Source organism: Scyliorhinus canicula, chromosome 13 (genome assembly GCF_902713615.1).
Source record: "Scyliorhinus canicula chromosome 13, sScyCan1.1, whole genome shotgun sequence".
Taxonomy (NCBI): Eukaryota; Metazoa; Chordata; class Chondrichthyes; order Carcharhiniformes; family Scyliorhinidae; genus Scyliorhinus; species Scyliorhinus canicula.
The window spans coordinates 152,744,373-152,759,785 of NC_052158.1; the positions used below are offsets into that span (position 1 = coordinate 152,744,373).

A 15,413-nucleotide genomic window follows, 5' to 3' on the forward strand; every position below is an offset into this window, starting at 1 on the left:
TTTTGTGGACTCAGCTCCACTTTCCCACCCGAACACCATAACCCTTTATTCCTTTATTCTTCAAAAAACTATCTATCTCTATCTTGAAAACATTTAATGAAGGAGCCGCAGCTGCTTCACTGGGCAGGGAATTCCATAGATTCACAACACTTTGGGTGAAGAATTTGATTTGATTTATTATTGTCACATGTATTAGTCTACAGTGAAAAGTATTGTTTCTTGAATGCTGTACAAACCATGCACACCGTACATAGGGAAGGAAGGAGAGACTGCAGAATATAATGTTACAGTTATAGCAAGGTGTAGAGAAAAGATCAACTTAATACGAGATAGGAACATTCAAAAGTCTGATGGCAGTAGGGAAGAAGCTGTTCTTGAGTCGGTTGGTACGTGTCCTCAAACTTTGGTATCTTTTTCCTGACGGAAGAAAGTGGAAGGGAGTATGTCCGGGGTGTGTATGGTCCTTAATTATGCTGGCTGCCTTTCTGAGACAGCGGGAATTATAGATCGAGTCAATGGATGGGAGGCTGGTTTGCGTGATGGACTGTGCTACATTCACAACCTTCTGTAGTTTCCTACGGTCTTGGGCAGAGCTGGCTCCATACCAAGCTGTGATGCAACCAGAAAGAATGCTTTCTGTGGTGCATCTGTAGAAGTTGGTGAGGGTCGTAGCTGACATGCCAAATTTCCTTAGTCTTCTGAGAAAGTAGGGTCATTGGTGGGCTTTCTTAACTATAGTGTCAGCATGGGGGGACCAGGACAGGCTGTTGGTGATGTGTACATCTAAAAACTTGAAGCTCTTGACCCTTTCTACTTCGTTCCCATTGATGTAGACAGGGGCATGTTCTCCACTACGCTTCCTGAAGTCGATGACAATCTCCTTTGTTGGTGTGGCCTCACGAACACCTTATACAATTGCAGCATAACCTCCCTAGCCTTAAACTCCATCCCTCTAGCAATGAAGGATAAAACTCCATTCGCCTTTTTTAAAAAAAAAATAAAAATGTTATTCAAATTTTTGCATAACGTCAACAACAAAAAGGCAGAATTAAAAAAAAATGTTTTAAACAAAGAACAGAAAGAACAGTCCCCGCACGCGCACACAGCAGAAGAGATAAACTAACACCCATCATTCCCCCAAAACAGCTGCCCGTCCCTTCAATAGACAGGACAGAACCACAAAACATCCGCTGCTGGCCTGTTTCTATCGTTCTGCCAGGAAGTCCAGGAATGGCTGCCACCTCCTGAAAAACCCCTGCACTGATCCCCTTAGGGCAAATTTCACCTTCTCTAGCTTGAGAAACCCTGCCATATCGTTGACCCAGGCCTCCACGCTTGGGGGGGGGCCTCGTGTCCTTCCACTGAAGAAGAATCCTCCGCCGGGCTACCAGGGACGCAAAGGCCAGAGCATTGGCCTCTTTCGCCTCCTGCACTCCCGGCTCCTCCGCAACCCCAAATACTGTGAGCCCCCCGCCCGGATTGACCCTGGATCCTACCACCCTCGACAACGTCCCTGCCACGCCCGTACAAAATTCCCCAATGCTGGACATGCCCAGAACATATGGGCATGATTTGCTGGGCTCCCAGAGCACCTAATTCACCTGTCCTCACTCCCAAAGAACCGGCTCATCCTTGTCCCGGTCATGTGAGCCCTGTGCAGCACCTTAAACTGTATGAGGTCAAGCCTCGCACAAGAAGAGGAGGAGTTCACCCTCCCCAGGGCGTCTACCCACGTCTCCTCCTCAATCTCCTCACCCAGCTCCTCACCCGTTTACCCTTCAACTCCTCAACCGAGGCCTCGTCCATCTCCTGCATCACTTGGTACGCCGCCGAGATCCTCCACTCCCCAACCCACACCCCCGAGAGCACCCTGTCCTGGATCCCACGCGGCGGCAGCGGAGGGAACCCCGCCACCTGCCGCCTGACAAACGCCCTCCCCTGCATGTACCGAAAGGCGTTCCCCGGGGGGAGCCCGAACTTCCTCTCCAGCTCGCACAGGCTCGCAAATTTCCCGTCTATAAACAGGTCCCCCAACCTCCTGATACCTGCCCTGTGCCAACCCAGGAACCCGCCATCAATTCTCCCCAGAACAAACCGGTGGTTCCCCCATATCGGGGATCCCGTCGAGGCCCCCACCTGTCCCTTGTGCCGCCTCCATTGCCCCCAAATTTTGAGGGTAGCCACCACCATCGAGCTCGTGGTATACCTCGTTGGAGGGAGCGGCAGCGGCGCCGTCACCAGCGCCTCCAGGCTCGTGCCCACACAGGACGCCATCTCCATCCTCTTCCATGCTGCCCCCTCCCCCTCCATCACCCACTTACGCACCATCGCTGCATTGGCAGCCCAATAGTACCCACGGAGGTTGGGCAGCCCCCCCCCCTATCCCTGCCCCACTCCAAGAACACCCTCCTCACCCTCGGGGTCCCATGTGCCCACACAAACCCCGTAATGCTCCTGTTAACCCGTCTGAAAAAGGCCTTCGGGATAAGGATGGGGAAGCACTGAAACAGGAACAGAAATCTCGGAAGCACCGTCATCGTGACTGACTGCACCCTACCCGCCAGAGACAGCGGCAACATGTCCCACCTCTTAAACTCCTCCTCCATTTGCTCCACCAGCCTTGTAAGGTTAAGCTCATGCAGGATCCCCCAGCTCCTGGCCACCTGCACCCCCAAGTACCTAAAGCTCCTCTCTGCCCTTTTTAATGGGAGCCTACCAATCCCCCCCTCCTGGTCCCCCGGGTGTACCGCAAACAGCTCACTCTTCCCAAAGTTGAGCTTGTACCCCGAAAAGTCCCCAAATTCCCGGAGAATCCTCATTACCTCCGGCATTCCACCCACCGGGTCCGCCACATACAACAATAGGTCATCCGCATAGAGAGACACTCGGTGTTCCTCCCCACCCGGCACCAGCCCCCTCCAGTTCCTTGACTCCCTCAGCGCCATAGCCAGGGGTTCAATTGCCAGCGCAAAAAGTAGGGGGGACAAGGGACACCCCTGCCTCGACCCCGGTGTAACCGAAAATACTCTGACCTCCTCCTATTCGTGGCCACGCTCGCCATCGGGGCCTCATATAACAGCCTCACACAACTGACAAACCCCTCTCCAAACCCGAACCTTTCCAGCACCTCCCACAAGTACCCCCACTCAATCCTATCAAAGGCCTTCTCCGCGTCCAGTGCCACCACTATCTCCGCCTCCCCTTCTACCGCCGGCATCATTATAACATTCAAGAGTATGTTAGTGTTCAGCTGCCTCCCCCTCACAAACCCCGTTCGATCCTCGTGGATAACCTGTGGCACACAGTCCTCTATCCTCGTGGCTAAGATCTTTGCCAACAACTTGGCGTCCACATTCAAGAGTGAGATCGGCCTGTACGACCCACACTGTTTGGGATCCTTGTCCCGCTTAAGAATCAGGGAGATCAGCGCCCAAGACATCGTCAGTGGCAAAGCCCCCCCCCTCCCTTGCCTCGTTAAAGGTCCTAACCAACAGGTCTGCATACATCTTATAAAATTCAACCGGGAACCCGTCCGGCCCCGGCGCCTTCCCTGACTGCATGTTCCCTATCCCTTTAACCAGCTCCTCCAGCTCAACTGGCGCCCCCAGCCCCTCCACCTGTCCCTCCTCTACCCTCGGGAACTCAGCTGATCCAAAAAGCGCCACATCGCCACACCCCCCCCCCTCCCCCCCCGGGGGTTCGGACCGATACAGTTTCTCGTAGAAGTCCCTGAAGACCCCATTGATGTCTACCCCCCTTCGCATCACATTTCCTCCCCGATCCTTAACTCCACCAATCTCCCTAGCCGCATCCCACTTGCGGAGCTGGTGTGCCAGCATCCTGCTCGCCTTCTCCCCATATTCATACACCGCACCCTGTGCCTTCCTCCACTGAGCTTCCGCCTTTCTGGTGGTCAACAAGTCAAACTCAGCCTGAAGGCTGCACCGCTCCCGCAACAATCCCTCTTCAGGGGCCTCCGCATATCCCCTGTCCACCCTCACCATCTCCCCCACTAATCTCTCCTTCTCTCTCCGCTCCCTTCTCTCCCGCTACGCTCGAATGGAGATCAACTCCCCCCTAACCACCGCCTTCAGCGCCTCCCAGACCGTCCCCACTCCGACCGCCCCATTGTCGTTGGCCTCCAGATACCTCTTGATACATCCTCGGACCCGCCCGCTCACCTCCTCGTCCGCCAGCAGCCCCACCTCCAAGCGCCAAAGTGGACGCTGGTCCCTCTCCTCCCCCAGCTCGAGGTCCACCCAGTGCGGGGCGTGGTCAGAAATGGCTATCGCCGAATATTCAGCATCTTCCACCCTCGCAATCAGCGCCCTACTCAGAACGAAAAAATCAATCCGGGAGTAAGCCTTATGCACATGGGAGAAGTATGAAAATTCCCTGGCCCTCGGCCTCGCAAACCTCCATGGGTCCACCCCTCCCATCTGGTCCATAAACCCCCTCAACACCTTAGCCACCGCAGCCCTCCTACCCGTCCTGGAACTGGATCGATCCAGTGGCGGATCCAGCACCGTGTTGAAATCCCCCCCCATTATCAGGCCTCCCACCTCCATATCTGGAATCCGGGCCAACATGCGCCGCATGAAACCTGCATCGTCCCAATTCGGGGCGTATACATTGACCAGCACCACCCGCTCCCCTTGCAGCTTGCCACTCATCATCACATACCTCCTACCACATTCGACACCTCGAATGACACCCTCTTCCCCACCAGGATCGCCACCCGCCACACCCCCCCCCCCCCACCCCCACCGATTTTTTTTTTTTTTTAAATTCCAGCCCCGAATGAAACACCTGGCCTGCCCATCCCTTCCTCAATCTAACCTGATCCGCCACCTTCAGGTGCGTCTCCTGAAGCATGGCCACATCCGCCTTCAGCCCCTTCAGGTGCGCCAACACGCGGGCCCGTTTAAACGGCCCATTCAGTCCCCTCACATTCCAGGTGATCAGCCATCACCCTTCCGTAATCTGCCCGCGCCCTCCGCTCAGCCCGTTCCCCATAGTGGCAAACCCCCACCCCGACCCCCTCTACGTGCTATAGCTCCTGCTGACCCCGGCTGCTCCCGCCACCCCAAAGACCCTCCCCATTGCAACACCTCCCCCCCCACTGTTTCTCTCCCCCCCCCCCCCCCCCCCCCCCCCCCCCCCCCAGTGACGGTCCCGCCCACTACTCCTCTAGCGCGGGGGGAAAAAAAAGGCCCACGCTTCCCTCCCAAACCCCCACCCCGACCCAAAACGCAGGAAAAGGCGGGCACGTGACCCAACAGGACCGCGAACCCCACCCAACCGGTGAAGGAAAATAAAAATCCAAACAAAACAAATGCCCAAGTAAACAGATAACAGTCCCAAAAAGGGAAAAAAAAGCAGAACGGCAAAAAACCAACATCATCCAACAGAACCGATAAAACAAAAGGATACCAAGGAGGACAAAACCTCCTGGCTGTGTACAACGTTCCCTAACCCCCAGTCCTCAGTTCAAGTCCAGCTTCTCTGCCTGGACAAAAGACCAGGCCTCCTCCAGGGAGTCGAAATATAGCTGGCGGTCTTTATAAGTGACCCACAGGTGTGCCGGCTGTAGCAGGCCAAACTTTACCCCTTTATTGTATGCACTGCACTCAACCAAATGGCGGGCTAAATTCAGAACAGATCTAGCAGTTCACAAGTGGGCTTCCATAAGGTGCTTTGGGGCTTCTGCAGCAGCAGAAGTATATTCCATCACAATCTCTCAACTCATTGCCTGCCATATCCCTCACTGTCATTGCCATCAAACCAGGGGAACCAACCCTGGTTCATTAAGGGATGCAGGAGAGCATGCCAGTGATAGCACCAGGTGTACCAAAAAATGCAGTGCCAACCTGCCGAAGCTGCAATCCAGCACTACATTGATGCATGCCATAATGAGCTAAATGATCCCATAATCAGTGGAGCTGATGCTCTGCAGTGACCCTCAAGTCGTGAAGGGTGACGGACAATTAAATTACTAGCCAGAGATTATGAATATCTCCTTCCTCAACAATGATAGAGCTTCGCAAGAAAAGGCTGAAGCATTAGCAGCTGTCTTCAGCTGGAAGTGCTGAATAGATGATCCATCTAATAATAATCTTTTGTTAATATTGCAAGTAGGCCTACGTTAACACTGCAAAGAAGTTAATGTGAAAATCCCCTAGTCGCCACACTCCGGCTCCTGTTAGGGTATACGGAGGGAGAATTGAAAATGCTCAATTCACCTAACAGCATGTCTTTCGGAACATGTGGGAGGAAACCGGAGCACCTGAGGAAACCCATGCAGACACGGGGAGAACGTGCAGACTCCGCATAGACAGTGACCCAAGCTGGGAATCGGACCCTGGTGCTGTGAAGCAACTGTGCTAACCACTGCTGCCGTTGCCCTCTCCTGCATTTTCCATCATCACATAAGTCAGTCTTCTGCCAAGTCCAATTCACTGCACATGATGTCAAGAAATGGTTGAGTGCAGTGCATACAGTAAAGGCTGTGGACCATGACAACTTTGTGGTGGCAGTGCTGAAGAGATGTGTGCTCCAGAACTAATTGTACCTCTAACCAAACTTTACTAGTACAACTACAACACTGCCATCTACCTGGCAAAGTGGAAAATTGTTCAACTAAGACCTGGCCAGAAAAAGCAGGAACAATCCAAACTGGCCAACTGCATCTGGCACATTGTGTTCTGGATTTGGCGTCTTTGACAAAGGAAGGGTATATTATCCATCGATGGAGTGCAACAATGATTCACCAGACCAGAGTCCTGGCATGGCAGAATTTAAAACAATTATTGTCATGGGATTGTGTGTGTTGATGACAGGGCTGTTGCCCATTCCTAGTTGCCATTTGAATTGTGTGGGTTGCATTTCAGAGGGCAGTAAAGAGTCAACCACATTGCTGTGAGGTGGGAAAGGTACTGAACACAAAAACACAGGACTCCAGTGATAACTTCTTAAAATAAAATTGAAGAATTAAATTTTTTATTAAAAGGAGAAAAAAGAAGTTAAGCACAGAAGAAAGATGCATAGCTAGAAAATAATCTTTAAAACATAACCCCCAAAATGCTTTATCAACAGTACAACACAATAAAGCTATCCTTCTGACAACAGCCCTTATTGATTCTTAAGCATAACATCGAGAAATATTACCCAAACTGAGAAATTGCAGTTACTTTAGACAATCCATGATTTTCAGGTCCACTAATATTAAAGCAATAATAACACCGACAACCCCTCCTTCAATTAGCTCTGGGTGCGCACATGCGCACCTTTATGTACATAACCACAGAAACATAAAAATATATACATATCACAACAGGGACTGCAGTAGTTCAACAAGACAGCTCAACAAGTGTAATTGCGGATTGACAATAAGCATGGGTCTTGTCAGCGATGTCCATGTCCCATAAATTAATTTTAAAAAGGGCTGTCCCAGAGTGGGTCCTTTCTGCAATATGTTGCATGTGATTCTTGAACCACTAACGGGGAGGAGTAGCAGCCATAGTTTCCCTTTGCCTTCCTCATGGGTTGTTAATCTTTGGAGTGCTTTCTCAAAAGTGTACTTTAGTCAAACCTAGGAAATCCCAGCAATCCTCTCCTCTCCACAAAAGGGATAACTATCTGCACTGAATTAGGTAAGTGCATCAGGAGTCAACTCGCAGCTGATGTTTTATTCTCCACTCACTGGGCTGATAAGCAGCCCATTCTCAACTTTATAACTCCGAGGCAGGAATGCAGAAACTGAACTAGTGGTCATTCCCTGTTCAAGGTCCAATTCTGGCTCTACTTGCCTGGGCTTGTTTTCTGTGGGCTTCACTTTCTGACCTAGAGGCAGGAAGGCTACCACCAGCTTTATGTTTATTGTAATGTAACTATTTTTGAATGATATTTTCACAATATGAGACCATAATTATTTTCATGTATTAATTAGAATCATTTCATTTTATGCTATTTGTTTCTCCCCGTTAGTTGGACGATGGATGCAGCAGATAAAGGCGGTGCCTTGAATGGGGACAGAACACTCTCAACCCCCTCAGATTCTAGACCTCAGACTGAAGCTGAACATAGCCTCTGCCCTGGTGAGGAGATGTGGGATCGTACCCGATATGGACGCTCGTCCAAGAAACGCGAGGAAACATCGCCATCAACCGCTGACAAATTGGACTCCTCGACAAAGAAACGGGACCAAATGTCACCCAAGAGGCGGGAGCAGGTAGAAAAATCTCCACGGAAAAATAAGACCCATCGAAAGGTTGGACACAGGTACAGTAATGGTACCTGCATGGGGATAACCAACACCCTTGCTCTCCTGGGAACATTGACAGCGCCTTCACCTTTTTCTTTAAACAAACAATTTTATTGAGGTATTTCGGCATATAGAAAAAGTGACATTGTACAGTACAAAAACAAAAAGAAGTCAAGACACAAATTACAAATTAAACATAGTGCAAACCACGGCTCTGTTCACACACGGACCTGCCTCAATATCCCCCTACTCTGCTCTACTCTTACCCCCCCCGACGCTTACTCCTCTGCGAAGAAGTCAATAAATGGCTGCCACCTTCGGGCGAACCTCTCCAAGCGAACGACTTTTTCTAGGCTAAGAAAGTCCATGTCCGGCAGCCATACCTCAGCCCTCGGGGGCTTTGAGTCCCTCCATGCTAACAGTATTCGTCGCCGGGCTACCAGGGAAGCAAAGGCCGGAACCTCGGCCTCCCTCTCTTCCTGGACTCCTGGGTCCTCCGAAACCCCAAAGATTGCCATCTCCGGGCTCATTACCACCTCAGTTTTCAATACCCGGGACATGACATCTGCGAATCCCTGCCAATACCCCTGAGTTTAGGGCACGACCAGAACCAGCCCAAAGAATCTGCTCATCTGGGCCACCGTCATGTGGGCCTGGTGCACGACCTTAAACTGGATCAGGCTGAAACTGCTCAGGGCTTCTGCCCAAATACCGTCCTCCAGCTTCTCTTCTCTTCCCCCTCCCCCGAGCTCCTCCTCCCACTTAAGCTTCAGGTCCTCGGTCTGCGTATCTTCAGCTCTCATTAACTCCTTGTAGACGTCTGAAACTACCCTCTCCCACCTCTCTCCTAGAAGCTACCCTGTCCTGCCTCCCCTTCAGCAGGAGACGTGGGAAGGATGGCACCAGTCTGCGTACAAAATCCCTCACCTGCAAGTATCTAAAGTCGTTCACTCTCGCCAGCCCAAACTTCTGGGCTAAATCGCTGGCTTTTAAAGCAGACCAAGGCAGGCCAGCAGCACGGTTCAATTCCCGTACCTGCCTCCCCGAACAGACGCCGTAATGTAGCGACTAGGGGCTTTTCACAGTAACTTCATTGAAGCCTACTTGTGACTAAGCGATTTTCATTTCATTTCCTCCAGCGCGCTCCTGCTCGGAAAGCTCCCTTCCAGGAACAGATCCCCCACCCTCACAATCCCCGCCCTCCACAGTCGATATCCCCTGTCCATGTTTCCCGGGGCAAATCGGTGGTTGCCGCAGATTGGGGTCCACACCGATGCTCTTACCTCCCCTACATGCCTCCTCCAGATGCCCCAGATCTGAAGAGCCGCCACCACTATCAGGCTGGTGGAGTACCATGCCGGCGAAAGCGGCAGAGGCGCCGTGACCAGGGCTGCCAAGCTAGTGCCCCTGCACGAAGCAGCCTCCATCCGCTCCCAAACCGACCCCGCACCCACCATCCATTTCCTTATCATCGCTATGTTGGCCGTCCAGTAATAGTTGCTGAAGTTTGGCAACGCCAGCCCCCCTTCTCTGTTCCTTTCAAGCATCATCCTCTTCACCTGCGGGGACTTCCCTGCCCATACAAATCCCCGAATAATTTTATTCAGCCTCTTAAAGAAGGACCGTGGGATAAAGATGGGGAGACACTGAAAAACAAACAAGAACTGCGGGAGAATCGTCATCTTAAGTCTGCACCTTCCCCGCCAATGACAGCGGGAGCGCATCCCACCTCCGGACCTCCTCCCTTACTCGTTCCACCAGTCGGGATAGGTTGAGCTTATGCAGTCCCGTGCAACCTGAATCCCCAAATATCGGAAACTCTCCCCCACTAGCCTGAACGGCAACCCCTTCAGCCTACTCTCCTGCCCCCTCGCCTGAATTACAAACAACTCGCTCTTAACCATGTTCAGTTTGTATCCGGAGAACCGGCCAAATTCCCTCGGGGTTGCCATAATACCGTCCATCCCCACCATTGGGTCTGATACATATAACAACAGATCATCCGCGTATAACGAGCCTCTTATGTTCCACTGCCCCCTGGACCAGCCCTTTCCAGCCCCTAGAAGCTCTCAGTGCAATTGCCAGCAGCTCTATGGCCAGCGCAAACAGCAGTGGGGAGAGAGGGCAGCCCTGTCTTGTCCCACGGTGCAGTCTAAAGTAGTCCGATGTCGTCCTGTTCGTCTTTACACACCTCCGGGGCATGATACAATAGCCTAACCCAGTCGATGAACCCCGCCCCGAACCGTCCTAGTACCTCCCACAGATAATCCCACTCGACCCGGTCAAAAGCCTTTTCAGCATCCTTGCCTACCACTATCTCCACCTCCCTACTCTCCGGGGGCATCATAATCACGTTGAGTTGCCGCCTTATGTTGGCCACCAGCTGCCTGCCCTTTACAAACCCGGTTTGGTCCTCCACAATTACATCCGGTACACAGTCCTCAATTCTGGTCGTCAAAATCTTGGCCAGTAACTTGGAGTCTACATTGATCAAAGAGATCGGCCTGTATGACCCACAGGCCTCCGGGTCCTTCTCCCATTTCAGAATGAGCGAGATGATGGCCTGCGACATCGTCGGGGATAAACTCCCTCTGTCTCTTGCCTCGTTAAAGACCCTGACCAGCACCGGCCCCACTATCCCGGCAAATTTGTTGTAAAACTCCACCGGATACCTGTCCGGCCCTGGGGCTTTACCCGACTGCATGACCTTCGGGCCCCCCAATACCTCTTTGATCCTGACCAGGGCTCCCAGTCCGTCCACCAACCCCCTCCCCACTCGTCCAGGAATCGCCTCATCTCCCCCGGTCCCCCGGGTGGTTCCGAAGTGTACAGCTTCCTATAAAAGTCCCTAAAGACCTTGTTCAGCCCTGCTGGATCATCCACTAGATTACCTTCCCCATCCACTACCCTCCCTATTTCCCTAGCCGCTTCTCTCTTCCTCAGTTGCTGCGCAAGCATTCTACTGGCCTTCTCCCCAAGCTCATAAATTGCACCTTTTACCTTTCTAAGCTGCTCTACAGCCGTGCCTGTAGTCAGCACCACAAATTCAGCCTGCAGGCTCTGTCGTTTCCTGAGTAACTCTGGCCTCGGGGATTCCGCGTAACTCCTGTCCGTCCGTAGAATTTCCTTAATCAGTCGGTCCGTCTCTGCCCTATCTGTCCTGTCCCTGTACACCCGGATTGAAATGAGCTCCCTCTCACCACTGCCTTCATTGCCTCCCAGAGCAATGCTGCCGAGACTTCTCCAGTGTCGTTTATCTGCAGGTAATTCTGCATGCATTTCCTCAGCCTCTCGCACACCTCGTCCGCGAGTAGTCCAACTTCCAGCCTCCATAATGGGCGCTGAAAGCTGTCCTTACAAGACTGCAGGTCTACCCAGTGCGGAGCATGATCCGATATGGCAATTGCCGAATATTCTGCCCCCACCATTCCGGCCAGCAGGTCCCTACTCACAACAAAGTAGTCAATTCGGAAATGCACCTTGTGGACGTGGGAGTAGTACGAGAACTCCCTCTCCGTCGGCCGGCTAAATCTCCACGGATCTGCTCCCCCCTCAGTTCCTTTGCCATTGCTGGCAACCTGCCCGTTCTTGAGCATGACCGGTCCAGGCTCGGGTCCAGGACTGTATTAAAGTCCCCGCCCATGATCAACTTCCGCGAGTCCAAGTCGGGGATCTTCCCTAGCATCCTCCTAATAAAATCCACATCGTCCCAATTAGGGGCGTGTACACTGACCGGGACTACTCTCACCCCTTCGAGCTTACCCCTCACCATAACGAACCTGCCACTCCCATCCACGATTGTGCCCTTGCCTCAAATTGTACACTTTTATTAATCAGGATCGCAAACCTCCTCGTCTTAGAATCAAGCCCCGAATGAAAGACCTGACTGACCCAGCCCTTCCTTAACCTAACCTGGTCTGCCACTTTCAGGTGCGTCTCCTGCAACAAGACTATGTCCGCCTTCAGAACCCGCAGATATGCAAACACACGCGCCCTCTTCACTGGCCCGTTTAACCCTCTAACATTCCAGGTGATCAGCCTGGTTGGGGGGCACTTCGCCCCCCCCCCCCCCCCATATGCCGATCAGCCACCCCCTTTCCTTGACCAGCCCCCCCAGCCATGTGTCACACTTCCTCTGGCCCGGCTCCTGGCCGGCTCCACCCATGACCTCCTCACTGTTACCATGTCCAGTTTCCATCCCCGTCAGCAGAACAGCCCCTCCCTTCTCCGCCCCCTAGCAACACCATCCTATCACCTAACCCCTGCTCTAATCTAACTATATGGACATCCCCACCTCTGCTCTTGTGGACGAGCTGCACTCAACCAGCCTGGGGCTCCCAGCCTCGGTGCCAACCCGTCTCCCACCCATTGTTCCCAGGCACCCCTCCCCCCGACCACTCCACACCACTTCCCCAGATCAGCCCTACTTTTTTAAATTTTTTTATTTAAAAAAAAATTTAGAGTACCCAATTTTTTCCAATTAAGGGGCAATTTAGCGTGGCCAATCCACCTATCCTGCACATCTTTGGGTTGTGGGGGTGAAACCCACGCAGACATGGAGAATGTTGATCAGCCCTACTTAAGCAAACACTCTATACAAGTCATAAACAACCCCCACAATAGCACAATTCAAGTTAAACAAGAAAAAAAGAGATAAGAAATAACAGGCACTCTTCAGTCCTTCCCATACAGACACAGAAAACGATTACATAGAACGTTACAGCGCAGTACAGGCCATTCGGCCCTATTTGTTGCACCGTCCTGTGAAACCCTTCTAAAGTCCCTCTACACTATTCCCTTATCGTCCATATGCCTATCCAATGACCATTTGAATGCGTTTAGTGTTGGCGAGTCCACTACTGTTGCAGGCAGGGCATTCCACGCCCTCACTACTCTGAGTAAAGAACCTACCTCTGACATCTGTCCTATATCTATCTCCCCTCAATTTCAAGCTATGTCCCCTCGTGCTGGACATCACCATTCGAGGAAAAAGGCTCTCGATGTCCACCCTATCTAATCCTCTAATCATCTTGTATGCCTCAATTAAGTCCCCTTTTAACCTTCTTCTCTCTAACGAAAACAGCCTCAAGTCCTTCAGCTGATCTTCCCTCCATATAATTTACCGACATTCACTAGACTCTGGGGTGGTCCCAGTGGATTGGAAATGAGCAAACGTGACACCACTGTTTAAAAAAGGTAGGCAGAAAGCAGGAAATTATAGGCCAGTGAGCTTAACTTCGGTAGTAGGGAAGATGCTGGAATCTATCATCAAGGAAGAAATAGCGAGGCATCTGGATAGAAATTGCCCCATTGGGCAGACGTAGCATGGGTTCATAAAGGGCAGGTCATGCCTGACTAATTTAGTGGAATTTTTTGAGGACATTACCAGTGCAGTAGATAACGGGGAGCCGATGGATGTCGTATATCTGGATTTCCAGAAAGCCTTTGACAAGGTGCCACACAAAAGGTTGCTGCATAAGATAAAGATGCATGGCATTAAGGGTAAAGTAGTAGCATGGATAGAGGATTGGTTAATTAATAGAAAGCAAAGAGTGGGGATTAATGGGTGTTTCCCTGGTTGGCAATCAGTAGCTAGTGGTGTCCCTCAGGGATCCGTGTTGGGTCCACAATTGTTCACAATTTACATAGATGATTTGGAGTTGGGGACCAAGGGCAATGTGTCCAAGTTTGCAGATGACACTAAGATGAGTGGTAAAGCGAAAAGTGCAGAGGATACTGGAAGTCTGCAGAGGGATTTGGATAGGTTAAGTGAATGGGCTAGGGTCTGGCAGATGGAATACAATGTTGACAAATGTGAGGTTATCCATTTTGGTAGGAATAACAGCAAACGGGATTATTATTTAAACGATAAAATGTTAAAGCATGCCGCTGTTCAGAGACTTGGGTGTGCTAGTGCATGAGTCACAGAAGGTTGGTTTACAGGTGCAACAGGTGATTAAGAAGGCAAATGGAATTTTGTCCTTCATTGCTAGAGGGATGGAGTTTAAGACTAGGGAGGTTATGTTGCAATTGTATAAGGTGTTAGTGAGGCCACGCCTGGAGTATTGTGTTCAGTTTTGGTCTCCTTACTTGAGAAAGGACGTACTGGCATTGGAGGGTGTGCAGAGGAGATTCACTAGGTTAATCCCAGAGCTGAAGGGGTTGGATTATGAGGAGAGGTTGAGTAGACTGGGACTGTACTCGTTGGAATTTAGAAGGATGAGGGGGGATCTTATAGAAACATTTAAAATTATGAAGGGAATAGATAGGATAGATACGGGCAGGTTGTTTCCACTGGCGGGTGAAAGCAGAACTAGGGGACATAGCCTCAAGTAGATTTAGGACTGAGTTTAGGAGGAACTTCTTCACCCAAAGGGTTGTGAATCTATGGAATTCCTTGCCCAGTGAAGCAGTTGAGGCTCCTTCATTACATGTTTTTAAGGTAAAGATAGATAGTTTTTTGAAGAATAAAGGGATTAAGGGTTATGGTATTCGGGCCGGAAAGTGGAGCTGAGTCCACAAAAGATCAGCCATGATCTCATTGAATGGCGGAGCAGGCTCGAGGGGCCAGATGGCCTACTCCTGTTCCTAGTTCTTATGTTCTTATGTTCATACCAGGCAACATTCTTGTAAATCTCCTCTGTACCCTTTCCAATGCTTCCACATCCTTTCTATAATGTGGCGACCAGAACTGCACACAATACTCCAAATGCGGCCGCACCAGTGTTTTGTACAACTGCAACATGACCTCATGGCTCCGAAACTCAATTTCTCTACCAATAAAAGCTAACACACCGTACGCCTTCTTAACAACCCTCTCAACCTGGGTGGCAACTTTCAGGGATCTATGGACATGGACACCGAGATCTCTCATCCACACTACCAAGAATCTTACCATTAGCCTTCCTGTTAATCCTTCCAAAATGAATCACCTCACACCTTTCTGCATTAAACTCCATTTGCCACCTGTCAGCCCAGCTCTGCAGCTTATCTATGTCCCTCTGTAACTTGTAACATCCTTCTGCACTGTCCACAACTCCACCGACTTTAGTGTCATCTGCAAATTTACTCACCCATCCTTCTACGCCCTCCTCCAGGTCATTTATAAAAATGACAAACAGCAACGGCCCCAAAACAGATCCTTGTGGCA

At 51.1% G+C, this 15,413-nt stretch overlaps 1 protein-coding gene across 2 annotated transcripts in view; it reads left to right on the forward strand.

The window, feature by feature from the left end:
- LOC119975711 (NAD kinase-like) overlaps positions 1 to 15,413 on the forward strand; it is a 60,571-nt gene that overhangs the window by 5,937 nt on the left and 39,221 nt on the right. For both annotated transcript variants that reach the window (XM_038815525.1, XM_038815526.1), the window contains one exon: positions 7,987 to 8,280. In XM_038815525.1, coding sequence (XP_038671453.1) covers positions 7,994 to 8,280 — 287 coding nt within the window. In that variant the 5' untranslated portion in view covers positions 7,987 to 7,993. The remainder of the gene's footprint in view (positions 1 to 7,986; positions 8,281 to 15,413) is intronic.